The sequence below is a fragment of the Tasmannia lanceolata genome, unplaced genomic scaffold (genome assembly GCF_043159265.1).
Source record: "Tasmannia lanceolata isolate RefF3 unplaced genomic scaffold, GAP_Taslan_0.1 ptg000012l, whole genome shotgun sequence".
Classification (NCBI taxonomy): domain Eukaryota; kingdom Viridiplantae; phylum Streptophyta; class Magnoliopsida; order Canellales; family Winteraceae; genus Tasmannia; species Tasmannia lanceolata.
In genome coordinates this window covers 45,166,350-45,179,119 of record NW_027518689.1, presented here as the reverse complement: position 1 = coordinate 45,179,119, position 12,770 = coordinate 45,166,350, and the positions used below count along the sequence as shown (strand labels likewise).

Sequence of the window (12,770 nt, the reverse complement as noted above, 5' to 3'; positions counted from 1 at the left end):
TTCAAACCATTCATCCGCTACTTGGGCAGACTGTGAATGGACCATTTCCAAACTAACCTAACCACCTAATTTAGAGATCACAAAAAAGAAGGGCTGGGATTACTCGATACAACAAGTGGGCCCCACTTCCCATACAACAGCTCATCAATCAATCTCAATGAAACTATCAACTCAAAATAAAACATAAAATAGTAACTACAGCTTTAATAATGCAGACAAATACTAATGAAAACATATATTTAATAACAAAAATTTACAAAATCCAACATGATATATTAATAAATAAATTAAAATAAACATAGCCAGCTTTCTAACACTCTAACCCACATGGACCCATGCTCAAATTTGATAAAAACACCCTTCTTATTAATAAACTAATATTCCACAATTTGACTATGATAAAAATACTTTTATACCCAAAAGTCGCCGATTCCAACCTGGCTTGGGTCACTTTCTCCCCCAAAATTCCTTACCCTCCAACCCCAAAAGCTGCCTCTCTAGCTGTCTCCCCTTCTTCGAATCAAAGAAACAAAAAAAAAGAAAAGAAAGAAAGAGAGAGAAGAGATCACAAAACTAATCTCTCCTTTTTCCTTTTTTATTCTCAATTCCATATTCATTCAATCAATTGTATTGGCATGAGTTCTTGAGGGGAACAGCCTTGTTCATTTTAGTCTGATCTAAAACCACCGAGCACCCGACCCTTATATTGAACTTGGGTTTCACCAATTTCCCTAAAACATAACCTCTAGATCGCACCACAAAAGTTAGGTTCAAAGGGACTAGAGCATTTGTATTGGCTGTGCCTGAAGAAGTGCTCAGAGTGGACCCACCTCCATATAGAGGAATCTTATTCCCTGCAACCATCACATTCACCACTCTTTGGGTCTTTCTCGATTGATAAAAATTCTTGATCTGCAAAACCCACAGAAGAAAACATAGAATTAAATCACCAAATCTTAAGAACAAGAACAGATATTAATTTGAAACATACATAAGAAACTTGATTTTGTTTTTTCGCTTACATTGCCACTTGCTATTGTGAGCTGGTAAAAGGAAAGATCTAATGGTGTTGAGCTGACATGGAGGCCGAAAAATGAGGCTGTGTTACGGAATGTGAAATTCACAGTGGAATTCATCGATGCCATGTCGGTGGGTACCCCTGTTGAATCCGTGCCCGCTTGAATTATAAAGTTCTCGAATGTGATGCTCTACAAAAAAAATAAAATCCATGAAAAATAATTATTTCCAAGAAAATTAAATGTAAATTTGAGTCCAATAATTGGTTTTGGAAGAACAATGCCTTAATTTTGATATCTTTATAAAGGTTTTTCGATTACATATCTAAATCAAAATTACCCATTACTAAATTGATGAAAACATAGAGAACTAATTAACAAAAAAGAAGAAGTTTTGAGATGGGTAATTGACCTTCATGGAGATTTGGGGTTTTTGAGGTCGACTAGCTCCCCATAAAATCAAAGAGAAGATCGTAAAAAGGAGAAAAAACCCAAGAACAAAAGCAACAAAATAGCATCTACGAGGAAAACCCTTTTCCGAATCCTCCCCTTCAAGAAGCCCTTCTTCTTCAATCATCTCGAATTCCTTCCATGGCTTTCCGCCCTTCCTCCCGGCTCGAGACGCATCATTTGGGGAGATTTTCCGAGAACCGGGTTTGAGCGAGCCAGAAAACCGAGTCGAGGACGATTCACGTGAGTGGTGACCCACGGACGAGTTAGAATGGGGTGGAGAGCCCATCGGACTGAGGACCGGTGTAGAATGGAACGATGTGGTCGTTTTTTCGCCATCATGTGAGTCACGTGACGGACTCTGCACGTAGTAAACGGGCCGACGAGGGGACCGAGTCGGAGACGAGGGAGCGAGACTCGTTACCTCTGAATCGGATTTGGCGTGCATTTTTCTCCGATCTCTGTATTTTTTTTCCCTCTTTGTTTTTTTGCTTTCTCTGTGTGTTGTTTATATGTTGGTTTTGGGGGTTTTTTAGAAAGAAAAGTGGGGAGTGGTGTGTTGGATTGACACTGGTTTTGGCTTTTTTCTATTGGGGGGATTGGAATTTGGAAAAAGAAAGGAGAGAGTTTGTGAAAGTCTTCTAACACCGACTTCTTTTTTTAATGTTTCGAAATGAACGGGATATGGGCTGGATACAACAAGATGGAACATAAATGATATCAGCACAACCATGATTTAATAATTGCACAAACCTAAACTTGTCTTTTCTTTTCGGAAATGTTATCAGCACTGCTGTATTTTGATGAAGGCACTCCTCACTTTATTTAAAGTACGGTATGGCCCGCACCATAAGATGATCCAAACCGTCCATTAGATGGGCCACACCCTAAATAGGTTGTGCCCCAAAAAAATTTCCATAGGTTGATCCTAACCCTCCCATCTGAATGTTTGAATGTTAGAGGGTTGATCCTAATCCTCTATAGATCGGAGGGTTAGGATTAACCTATGGAAATAATTTTTGGGGCACAACCTATTTAGGCTGTGGCCCATCTAATGGACGGTTTGGATCATCCTATTGCCATATGTACTTTTAATAAAGTGAGGAGTGCCCAAATCAAAATATAGTAGTGCTGGTAACATTTCTCTCTTTTTTTTTAAAATTTTTTTTCTGTGTATTGTAATTTTATTCTATTTGGCGAAATGAGCGGGGGATATTCGCTGTCGACAGCATGGAGCGGCTTTCGTCATTTTTGTTCTATTTTGGTTCTTGCTTAGTGATAAATTCACCCACTTCTAGGATGAATTCACCCGGTATTTTCCAAAATGGCGCAGCCCACACCGTAGGATGATCCGAACCGTCCATATGATGGGCCACAACGTAAATAGGTTGTGCCCTCCGATCTGATGAGGGACTCACATTATGGAAACTTCTAACCCTCCGATCTAAAGAAGGACTCACATTATGGAAACTTCTATAGATCGGACGGTTGGGATCATCCTATGGAAATGATTTTTGGGGCACAACCTATTTAGGCCGTGGCACATCTAATGGACGGTTTAGATCATCCTATGGTGCGGGCCATACCGTATTTTCTTTTATAAAGTGAGGAGTGTGATCATCAAAATATTGTAGAGGTGATATCATTTCCCTAAAACAGTGTAGTCATAAATACACCAGAGGGGGCAAATATAGCACTTCCCTTTCTAATTCCTGTATTGTGTAGAGATCAGTGAGATTGTAATATGTTCTTAATGTATTTATTTTAGGGAAAAAATACTCAGACCCCTGTGGTTTCTTACACATTCAACTTAACCCCTAATGTTTAAAAAGTTACAAGTACACCCCCTGCTATTTCAATTTGTATAAGGTAGGCCACCTCAGTTGACGGTTCGTCCACAGATTGAAGGGTTAGGAGGATCCAATGGAACTGATCTTTTGGTCACACCCTATCTATGTCAGGGCCCATCAAATGAACGCTTTGGATCATCTAAACAATGTGGGCCATACCTGAATCCAAACACTACAAAAAAACACATTGGGCCCACATTGTTTGGATGATCCAAAGCGTTCATTTGATGGGCCCTGACATAGATAGGGTGTGCCTAAAAATATATGGACGAGCCGTCAACTGAGGGGGTCTACCTTACACAAATTGAAACCACATGGGGTCTACTTGTGACTTTTTAAACATCAGGGGATAAGTTGAATGAGTCAGAAACCACACGGGTCTAAGTGTAATTTTCCCTTTATTTTATTTCTTATTAGGAGAATGACTATGGGACAGGGACTGTTGGCGTAAATGAAAACTGGGAAATTTTGGGCCCCACCTGTGCCATGAATGTGCAATAGAGACAGAGACCTTTGAGAATCACACGTCGTCTCAATCCCAAGGGTAAGATAAAAAATTTAGAAAATCAAGAGTTTAGATTTTTTTGGGGGAACCCTAAACAAGGTTTAAAAGATCAAAGGCCTACTATCATCCGATCAAATTTGACCAGACTTATGGGCCACATTCAGATCCGTGGATCTGATCATGTACCCTCGGTTCAATGGATCTGATCACATACCATTTGGATCAATGGATCTGATCGTGACACATGGATCAACAGATCTGAGGCAAAAGAGGGACCCAGTACTGTTAGGATTGATAGGCCCCACATATTTTTGCGTGTTTGGTTAGAACCTTTGATTTGGTACAACATCATGTGGTTCTTGAGGTTGACAATTCGTTCGTTCGCAACTCCCATTTCCAAAATAATTATTCTTTAATTATTTTTCTTAGATATAATACTTTACGGTGATATTAAATAACCAAATTTATTATTTAATTATTTATGGAAAAATAGTATTTTTAAACAATAATAATAAGGAAGGGTGTGTTCATCAGTTCATGTGTCTCTTTTGAAAAAGGAAAAATTGTTAAAAAAGACCGCGTCCGATTGGTAGGGTTGCAACTTGGGTCTGAACGGTTTGAGCTTTTACTAAAAAATGAATTGGAATCAACCCGAACCCGACGCGATTTTATGGTAAAAGCTACACTTAAATTCCCAAAACATGAGAACGCCTTGATTCAATGATCCTTAGGCCCTTGTACATCCATGAAATATCGTATAGGGTTCCCCTATCTTGCGTATAAGATATTCATTCGATATGGAACCAAGGTCATGTGGGCCGCCTCACAATGTGTGGACGGATGAATAGAAGTAAAATGTACACTATGGTAAGGCCCACCGAATGGACGGTTAGGATCACGATCTGGATCTGGGTGTGACATTAGGTGGCCCACAACTCTGTATTTTCCAATTCAAGAATAATTCTTATTCCAATTTGATACAAAGTATAAACATCTAGTTGCCTTCTTTTTAATGGCAATGGTAATAAGAAAGAGGAGGCCATATCTGTTGTATATATTTAGGAAGATTCGGTTTGGCTAGAGGATCTGTGGGTGGCGTCCAACAGGGGGCTTCATGCCAAACATGTGAACGCATGTGCAACCTAGAGGCCACGAGACCTTTGTGTGTTTCATTGCCAGTTATGATTACTTAAATCAATGCAAATGCTGATATCACTCGCGCCCATAACTATTCTAGATGGCCCCACCTGGCAAGTGGGTGCGGTTATTGGGGCTCTTTATCTTGTTGGCCACCACGAGATCATCCCAATCCCACCTGTATAGTCCTACTCTCACTGAAGATTACATCCGTTTGATAAAGGCTTTCAAGAATCAACAATAAAATAATTCTCAAGAAAATGAATTATATGTTCATCTTTTGCTGTATATGTAGTTACAATGCAGTTATCATATGATAATGTATTTTAGGTGCTAATAATGAGTCTTATAAGTGGGTAAATAGATTGGTGACCTGGCACTACCTTTGAAAGATCCCACATCGGAAAGGGAGGAAAAGTTACTGGGCTATATATGTGGATTTCTCCTCTCCCTATGTAAATGCGTTTTCAGCATCTTCAAGGGGCTGGCCCTGCAGAGTGGGTTGGGCACGGTTGATGCTGCTGGAAAACAAAAACTGGGAAGGGTAGATGACCCACAACTGGACAATATCTACACAGTGGGGTCGGAGCGTGACATAATGGTATCAGAGCTTAGGAATTATGGATTGCGAGCATCTTGACTCATGGGTTAATTAATATGGATATTTATGGATTTCTTTGGAATATTAAATTTGTCTTCTACTAGTTGCTATGAAAATGGAATATGGTTCATTGTTTTGGCCTTGCATGCCCAAGTTGTCGATTTTGTTGGAGGGCTTGCGGCACTGTTACAGGTACCCCGGCTTGGGGCGTGACATAATGGTATTAGAGCGGGACCTCCCATCCAGGACGGTGTGCCAGCGAGGACGCTGGGCCTAAGGGGGGTGGGTTGAAAGATCCCACATCGGAAAGGGAGGAAAAGTTACTGGGCTATATATGTGGATTTCTCCTCTCCCTATATAGACGCGTTTTCAGCATCTCTAAGGGGCGGGCCCCACGGAGTGGGTCGGGCATGATTAGTGCTGCTGGAAAACAAAACTGGGGAGGCTAGATGTCCCAGAACCGGACAATATCTACACAGTAGGGTTGGGGCGTGACATAATGGTATCAGAGCGGGACCTCCCATCCAGTACGGTGTGTCAGCGAGGACGTTGGGCCCTAAGGGGGGTGGATTGAAAGATCCCACATCGGAAAGGGAGAAAAAGTTACTAGGCTATATATGTGGATTTCCCCTCTCCCTATGTAGACACGTTTCCAGCATCTCCAAGGGGCGGGCCCCGTGGAGTTGGTCAGGCACGGTTAGTGTTCCTGGAAAACAAAACCGGGGAGGGTAGATGACCCAAAATCGGACAATATCTATACAGTGGGGTCGGGGGGTGACAACTTTGTGCTTGTATTTAAGTAGTTTTATTACCATAGAAATGTAGAGAATTTTGCAACAAAAAAGAAACTCATGTTTCATGCGGGTGTGGTTCCTCGGGAATTGAATGTAATTAGGATGTCCATATTGTTGAATCATCATTTTACCCCCTCGTTTTCTATCTTAAATTTTCTATGTTTATTTGTGTTACAACTAATTATGCAAGTAAAAATGCTCCTTGATCTGATGATCCTGGGCACCCTCGATCCATCAAGCAATTCTTTGACTTCGCCAACTTTGGGGGTAAAATTTGGCATCAAATCAGAACCCGGCATGTGGTGCCAGAAGATTCAAAAATTGGAGAGGGTAAAGGGGTAATTTTGCCACCCTTCTAGAAGCCTAAACCCTCAAACTCACAGCCGCTATAACAGATAAACTCAGAAACGAGAAACTTAATCAATCAAGACTCCAAAAAAGCAACATTCATTTGCTACCTAGGACTCTGTTGTTGGGACCAGAGTAGAACTCACCCTTAGAAGCTAGTGTTAAGGGGAGGGTGCCCAAGTCCTTATAAGCCCACGCACATCCATTCACTTTTCTCATGTGAGATTTTTGCTTTTGCATGGAACCCCGAACAATTTGTTGGGTATATAATAAAACCCTATGTATGTTCTAATATAAGCCCAATAAGATAATGGATAGGTGTAGTGGGCATACATGGGCTAGAGTCCATTAACCAGTCAATAACCTGTGTGTGTGTGTGTGCGCGCGCGCGTGTGTGTGTGTGTGTGGGGGGGGGGGGGGGGGGGGGGGCTAGAGGCAACAAACTCGGTATTCCAAACTAGATATCTAGGGTGTAATGCTTCAAGCAACCTTTGCTTGACTCTAACAATCTTGAAGCATTAAGAAAAAACCCTAATTTTTCAAGGTCTGCTTCTCTCTCACTTTTTTGGTTGTTCCTCTTTCCCCACAAGACGCCTGTCTCTCTAACTTGTATTCCCACAAGAGACTTCTGCCTATCTCTTTTCTATCTTTGTCGGCCTTTTCTTTCTCATTGAAGAAAGAAAGAAATGACTTCGTCTGTTGACAATTCGTGAGTCTATTCCATCGTATTATTTAAACAATTTGAAGTAAACGGTGGAAACGATTTGAAGTAATATATAGAGACGCCTGTCTCTCTCTAATCAATGGTTGAGATCCCTCCCCCTCACACCCTCTCGCCCGAACACCGATCCACAACCTCTCCAAAAGAATAAAAAAGAGGACATCTATCCCTCGTTTTGTTGGATTCACGTTTCTTGTAGGGGTACTCCTGCTTGGATTCTATTTCTTGGTGGACACAAGTTCTTCAGCCACCGTTTGGACTTTTTTGAAGAAAAAAAAGAAGAAGTGTCGTCTGTCACTCTCTCTTGCAAAACGAGCTGATCTTATCTTCCCTTGAAAAAGTTTTTGTCTACACTCCTTCTTGATCGAGCCTTGTATTTGATATACTCCCCCAGTTGGCTGAGGATTCTTTTGGGAGGAGATACTGTTAGCCGAAACCCTCTTTTGGGAGGAGATATTCGTTGGGCTTAATTCAATTTTTTGGTGGCTGATCCTCGCGTGGTCGAGGCTTGTGATGGTTTCCTCTCCCACCGAACTCGTTTGGGCGTGCATCTTGGTCATGGGTTTATTCTACCACTGAAATTTGTTTTGAGCATGGGTTCTTCTTCCGTCGGTTTGGTCGTGGGTGAGTTACAAACCCTCGTGAATCAAGTTTCTTGCTGAAACTCTCTTGGGTTCGGTTATTGGCACTCGGCTTTGAATTGGTTCTTGAATTCGGATTGGAGTCTGTCAAACCGTCTTGTAGAAACCTATAACAAATATAACACTGCTAAAGAAATTTGGGATAATTTAGATGCTCAATTAAAAAAAAGAGGAGGAATTGTCCAAGACTCATCTGGTGGACAAATTCATGGATTTCAAGTTTCAGGAAGACAGGAAAATCACTCCTCAAGTGACTGATCTTGAGAATTTGAAATCTAAATTAAACAATGAGCAAATTATTGTTTGTGATCCTTTTCTTGTGGGCGGAATCATATATAAGTGTAGACACCCCATTTTGATCGGGCCCAGTCGAATAAAACTCTTGAAGTTGAATAAAATCTCGAGAGAGTGGATCCAAATGAGGAGAGAACCTGAGCTTCTACTACCCCATTGTGCGCATTTGCGGGCGCAGAATTCCCGAGAGATTATCAATGGCCCCAAGGATACCACAACAAGATTTCGTGGCAATTGGATAGAAAATGGACGAAACGGCAAGCCAAGTTTATGCCTACATCAACCCATAGAAGGGGAGTGAATTATTCAAGAGAGGGGTTGTCCCAAGGGAATAGAGGGCCCGAATTTATCATCTTCCTATATAAACCAACGAATTAGGGCTAGAGGGGAGGCGCTTCATTTTCTCATTTTCGAGCCGCCGAGAGAGGAATTTCTGGATTTTTCGTTGGGGGAAAACGCAGAGAGGGAGAGAAGAAGAAAAAACCCCTCCTCCGGCCATCTCCCTCCACCACTACTCCGACCATCTCCCTCTTCTTTCTTCTTCTTCTTCATTTCATCTACCACCACACCCATTCCCTTGCAGCCACGTCCCCCATTTCTCTGCAACCCACCTCCACCATCGAGCTCCACCCATCACCACCATAGCATCCCCATTGATTCCGGCAAGCTTGCCGGAATCCAATCACAAACCCACCTCTGTCCGCATACCTCCATTAAAAACCTCCACCTCCACCACTACCATCAGACCCTCCCCCATCGCTCCTCCATTAAACCCTCTTTGAAATCCCTACCAACGGATCCCATTCTTTTCGTTTCTCATACCCAAGCACCCAAAACCCACTTCGATTTCTTTATTGCCCAAACCCATAAATCCAATCCGACCTTTTTCCCATCTCCTAACAGACCCCATCTACAACCTCCAATTGATTTTCACCCAAACCCACCTCCATTGATTCCGGCCATCTTGCCGGAATCCGACCATCTCCTTCCCATCAAACCCATCTTCATCTTCTCCTCCACCTCCTCAACCACCACCACCACCGCCGCCATTACCCACCACCATCTCCGACCAGCTACCCTCCCCCCATTTCTTCAAATCCCACCAAACCCTCTCTCATCCCCACGGCCATTCTCTTCTCCACCCTGCAAACCCATTTCGCCATCTTCTTCTTCGCATCCCCATTAAATCCGACCCTATTACTTTGACCCCAACCTTGATTCTAAATTACAACCATCTGCTTTGTTGCAGCCATTACCCCCATCTCCTCAAACCTCATTTCTGACCTTAATACCACTGTCAAATCCTAGAGCCAAAGCCTCCAACCTTAGATTAGATCAAGCGATTTACATCATCTTTCAGCGAATATCTTTGGGTTTTGTGGCATCCTTCTGCCTAAATTCCATTAGCAAGCTCAGGTAATCATTTTAGTCAAATATTTGTATTCATTCTCTTTGTGATTGCTCGTGATGTTGGGTATGGATGAAATTCTCTTGCCTTGCTATGGATTTTCAGATAGATCGAAAGTTTCCTTGTAAAAAGAGATCTCATCAGTTAGATTTTCATTGATCTATTGCTAGATTGTTATATGGTGATGGAATTGACAAGTCGATCTCAGTATTTTATTAAAAAAAGGAAAAAAGCTGGTTCAATTTCGTTGATCTTGTTGTATTATTGATGCCCAATTTAATCTCATGCGCCTGTTTCTGATGTACTTGCAAAGTAGATGGTCTCATTGCTTTGCCAATGTTGGATTTGAGTTCACGTTCTTGTTGTTGTTTTGAAATGCAATAGATCATATTGTTTTTTATGTCTGATTCAATTTCATTAATATTTGATTCATTTCGCTTAAGTTTCATTGATTATATCTTGAAATGTAATAGAGGGTCAGTAGGGGAATCCATGCTTTGGGCTTTTATCATTTAGAGGCAAAGTAATGTCTGTCACAATCCTCTTCAAACTCCATGTGGTGTTCTGTTTTCAGAAATCTACCTTTTGCGATCCCAATCAGTTTAGTTCTTTGTGGAGCAAGTCAATCGAGATATTTGATTTTTTTACCCTATCTAAGTGACTTCGGTTCTTGTGAAGCAAGTCGGTCGACATGATTGATCCATATTAGTTGAGCCGACTTCGTTTCGTATGGAACAAGTCGGTAGGAGGGGCAAGCCACTCCCTATTTCCCCTTCGAGTTTTTCCCCAGTACTTGAGACCTTTCGTAGGGCTTCTTTGACCTTTGTCTATTCGCTACTCCTGTAGGATTTTCCGAATTGCTTTCTCTTTGGAGATGTAATTCTATTTTCCGGGATTACTTCTAGCGTGTTTTTCGGGATTATCTTTGAGTCGAAAGATTTTATTGTTTTTTTCGAAAACTTCTTTCATATTGGGGCGATGAAGGCACTAGCTCAAGCCCATCCTTAGGGGACTTGCTCAGTCTGAGTAGAGCTCCCCTCCTTTGTATATAGGAGACTTGCCCAGTCTCATCAGAACCTTTGTTTACGTCATTTGTGTCTCAGAGACAAGCCTTGTCTCATATAGAGAGTTTCCCCTTTATGAGGCTTACCTAGCCTCATGTTAGAGTGACCTCCTCTTTTAGAGCGAGTCTTTGCTTTGGTAGTGTTATTAGAGAGTCTCCGACTCATTTGTACTCCCTCCCTGGTGTCATTAGTTAGGGGTATTTCCATTCAAGACTAACTCAGTCTTATTGGAGCCTTCCCTGCTTGGAATCTTAGATTGTTTTCTCTGTTCTTGGGGCACTATCTTTCTTGTTGTGGTCCGTCTCTTTGAGACGCTAATTGCTTGTTGCTTGTCTGGGGTTTCCCCTTTAGATTTAGGGCTTTGCCCTAGTTTGTGGTATCACTTGCGTGTTCCCTTTAAGATTGAAAATATTTAAAGGTTCAGAGCATTGGAAAAGCTTCAAAATCCAAAAACATTAGAAATTTGAAATTCAAAAACATTTGAAAAAACTCTAAAAATATCAAAAACATTTGAAAAACATTAAAACCCTTAAATCATTTGGAGTGTTTAGTTTTATAGCATATTAGGAGAGTTCGTTTCGAACTACGTTGGCTTGATCATCTTCTAAGAGGTACGTAGTGCAGCTTGGGATACATATCCCAAGTCCAGCCAAACTTTTGTAAATAGCATTTTAAATCTTTTTGAATAAGCAACCTTTAAAACCTTGTTTTCAAAAGATCTTCCTCTAGAGTTAGGAGTTTGTCCTAGGTAGAGAGTTTTAGAGTTAGGAGTTTGTCTTTGATTTGTTGTGTGCTTGTTTGTGTTTGTTTTAGAGTTAGGGGTTTGTCCTAGAGTTATAGGAGCGCCTCCGTCCGGTCAGTTGGCGATCCACATCGCCGACTGATGGCTAGAATATGATGCGTTAGTGATCCCATTGTTTTCCTTAGGAAGCACAGCTTAGTTACACACAGGTTGTAGGAACCACCTGCATTAGCTTAGGGCTAACCTGCATTTAGTTAGGGCATATAGGGTGTCCTAAAATCTACAATTCACTGAAATCTAAATAATCGTTCATGAAGCTTTAGTAACTAGTTTGGTCTTTTAGATCGAGTCTAGGATAGAGGTCTAGGTGTCTTAAGCATCATAGCTTAGAATAGGTGCGAAGAACTACGTTGCCTTGATTCTCGTGGAGGCGGGGATACGTAGGCTTCTTTGGATGAACATCAGACCATCCGAGGACTCGGGCTAAATCGTTTAGAGTTTTAGGATTTGTGGTGTTGTTATTGTATGTTTTGATATGTTCTCTTACTTTCTTGTACTGATCTTATACCTTTAGCTGTAGCTTGTATGTGTTTGTCCACCAGAACTTAGGCACCTATTAGGCATGTCACTCATAACCTAGCAATATTTAGGTGGCACCTCTCTCATTTATTTTTTGTGTGCTTATTTTTTTTATTCTCAGGAAATGCATGCTTAGATAGACGACTCCTGATGATTGTTCCAATTTCATATGATTTTTGCCCAAAACTCTTCGAGGTTAATAATAAATGGCATAAGAGACCAAGTGTTCGCACTCGGGCGAATTGGGGGCGCTCTTCGGACCTTCTCCATTCATCACCAGGCACGGACCTTTAGTATCTCTGGTTTTCCATTGCAAACAGAGCATTTGTTTTGGTTCCATGGCGCATCCATGGATGGCGACTCTGAGTTATTTTTAGATATATCTTGGTTTCGAGCCCTGTCTCCGGATCAGGATGTATCTCTTTCCTTTTATATCGCCACTCATGCTATGCTGTGAGGGTGGCATCCGTTTCGAGAGTTCCTTGGCAGAGCTCTCCTTCACTTCGTGGAGATCTAGAGGATTGCAGGGACCCGTTCCCGCGCCGCCCTCAGATCGGGGTCCACAATAAGTTACCATCTGCATGGCACTCTTTTTAAAATTGAAATGAATAGAAAAAAAG

The 12,770-nt window shown here is 41.6% G+C and overlaps 1 protein-coding gene across 1 annotated transcript; it reads right to left on the bottom strand.

Moving 5' to 3' along the window:
• Nucleotides 1-210: 210 nt before the first annotated feature.
• LOC143888350 (uncharacterized) lies at nt 211-2,112 on the bottom strand. The gene is made up of 3 exons (XM_077392740.1): nt 1,429-2,112; nt 1,023-1,208; nt 211-912 (listed from the first exon to the last, which is right to left on the bottom strand). The coding sequence occupies exons 1-3, from the start codon at nt 1,912-1,914 to the stop codon at nt 622-624; spliced, it is 963 nt and encodes a 320-aa protein (XP_077248855.1). The 5' UTR covers nt 1,915-2,112; the 3' UTR covers nt 211-621.
• Nucleotides 2,113-12,770: the final 10,658 nt, after the last annotated feature.

What these genes read in the sequence shown, in the direction of transcription:
- LOC143888350 (XM_077392740.1), bottom strand. Translation starts at nt 1,914, where the DNA reads ATGCACGCCAAATCCGATTCAGAGGTAACGAGTCTCGCTCCCTCGTCT. An exon ending in AACCCCAAATCTCCATGAAG is followed by an intron (nt 1,209 to 1,428) that starts GTCAATTACCCA and finishes TTTTTTTTGTAG; the next exon opens with AGCATCACATTCGAGAACTT. An exon ending in TCACAATAGCAAGTGGCAAT is followed by an intron (nt 913 to 1,022) that starts GTAAGCGAAAAA and finishes TGGGTTTTGCAG; the next exon opens with ATCAAGAATTTTTATCAATC.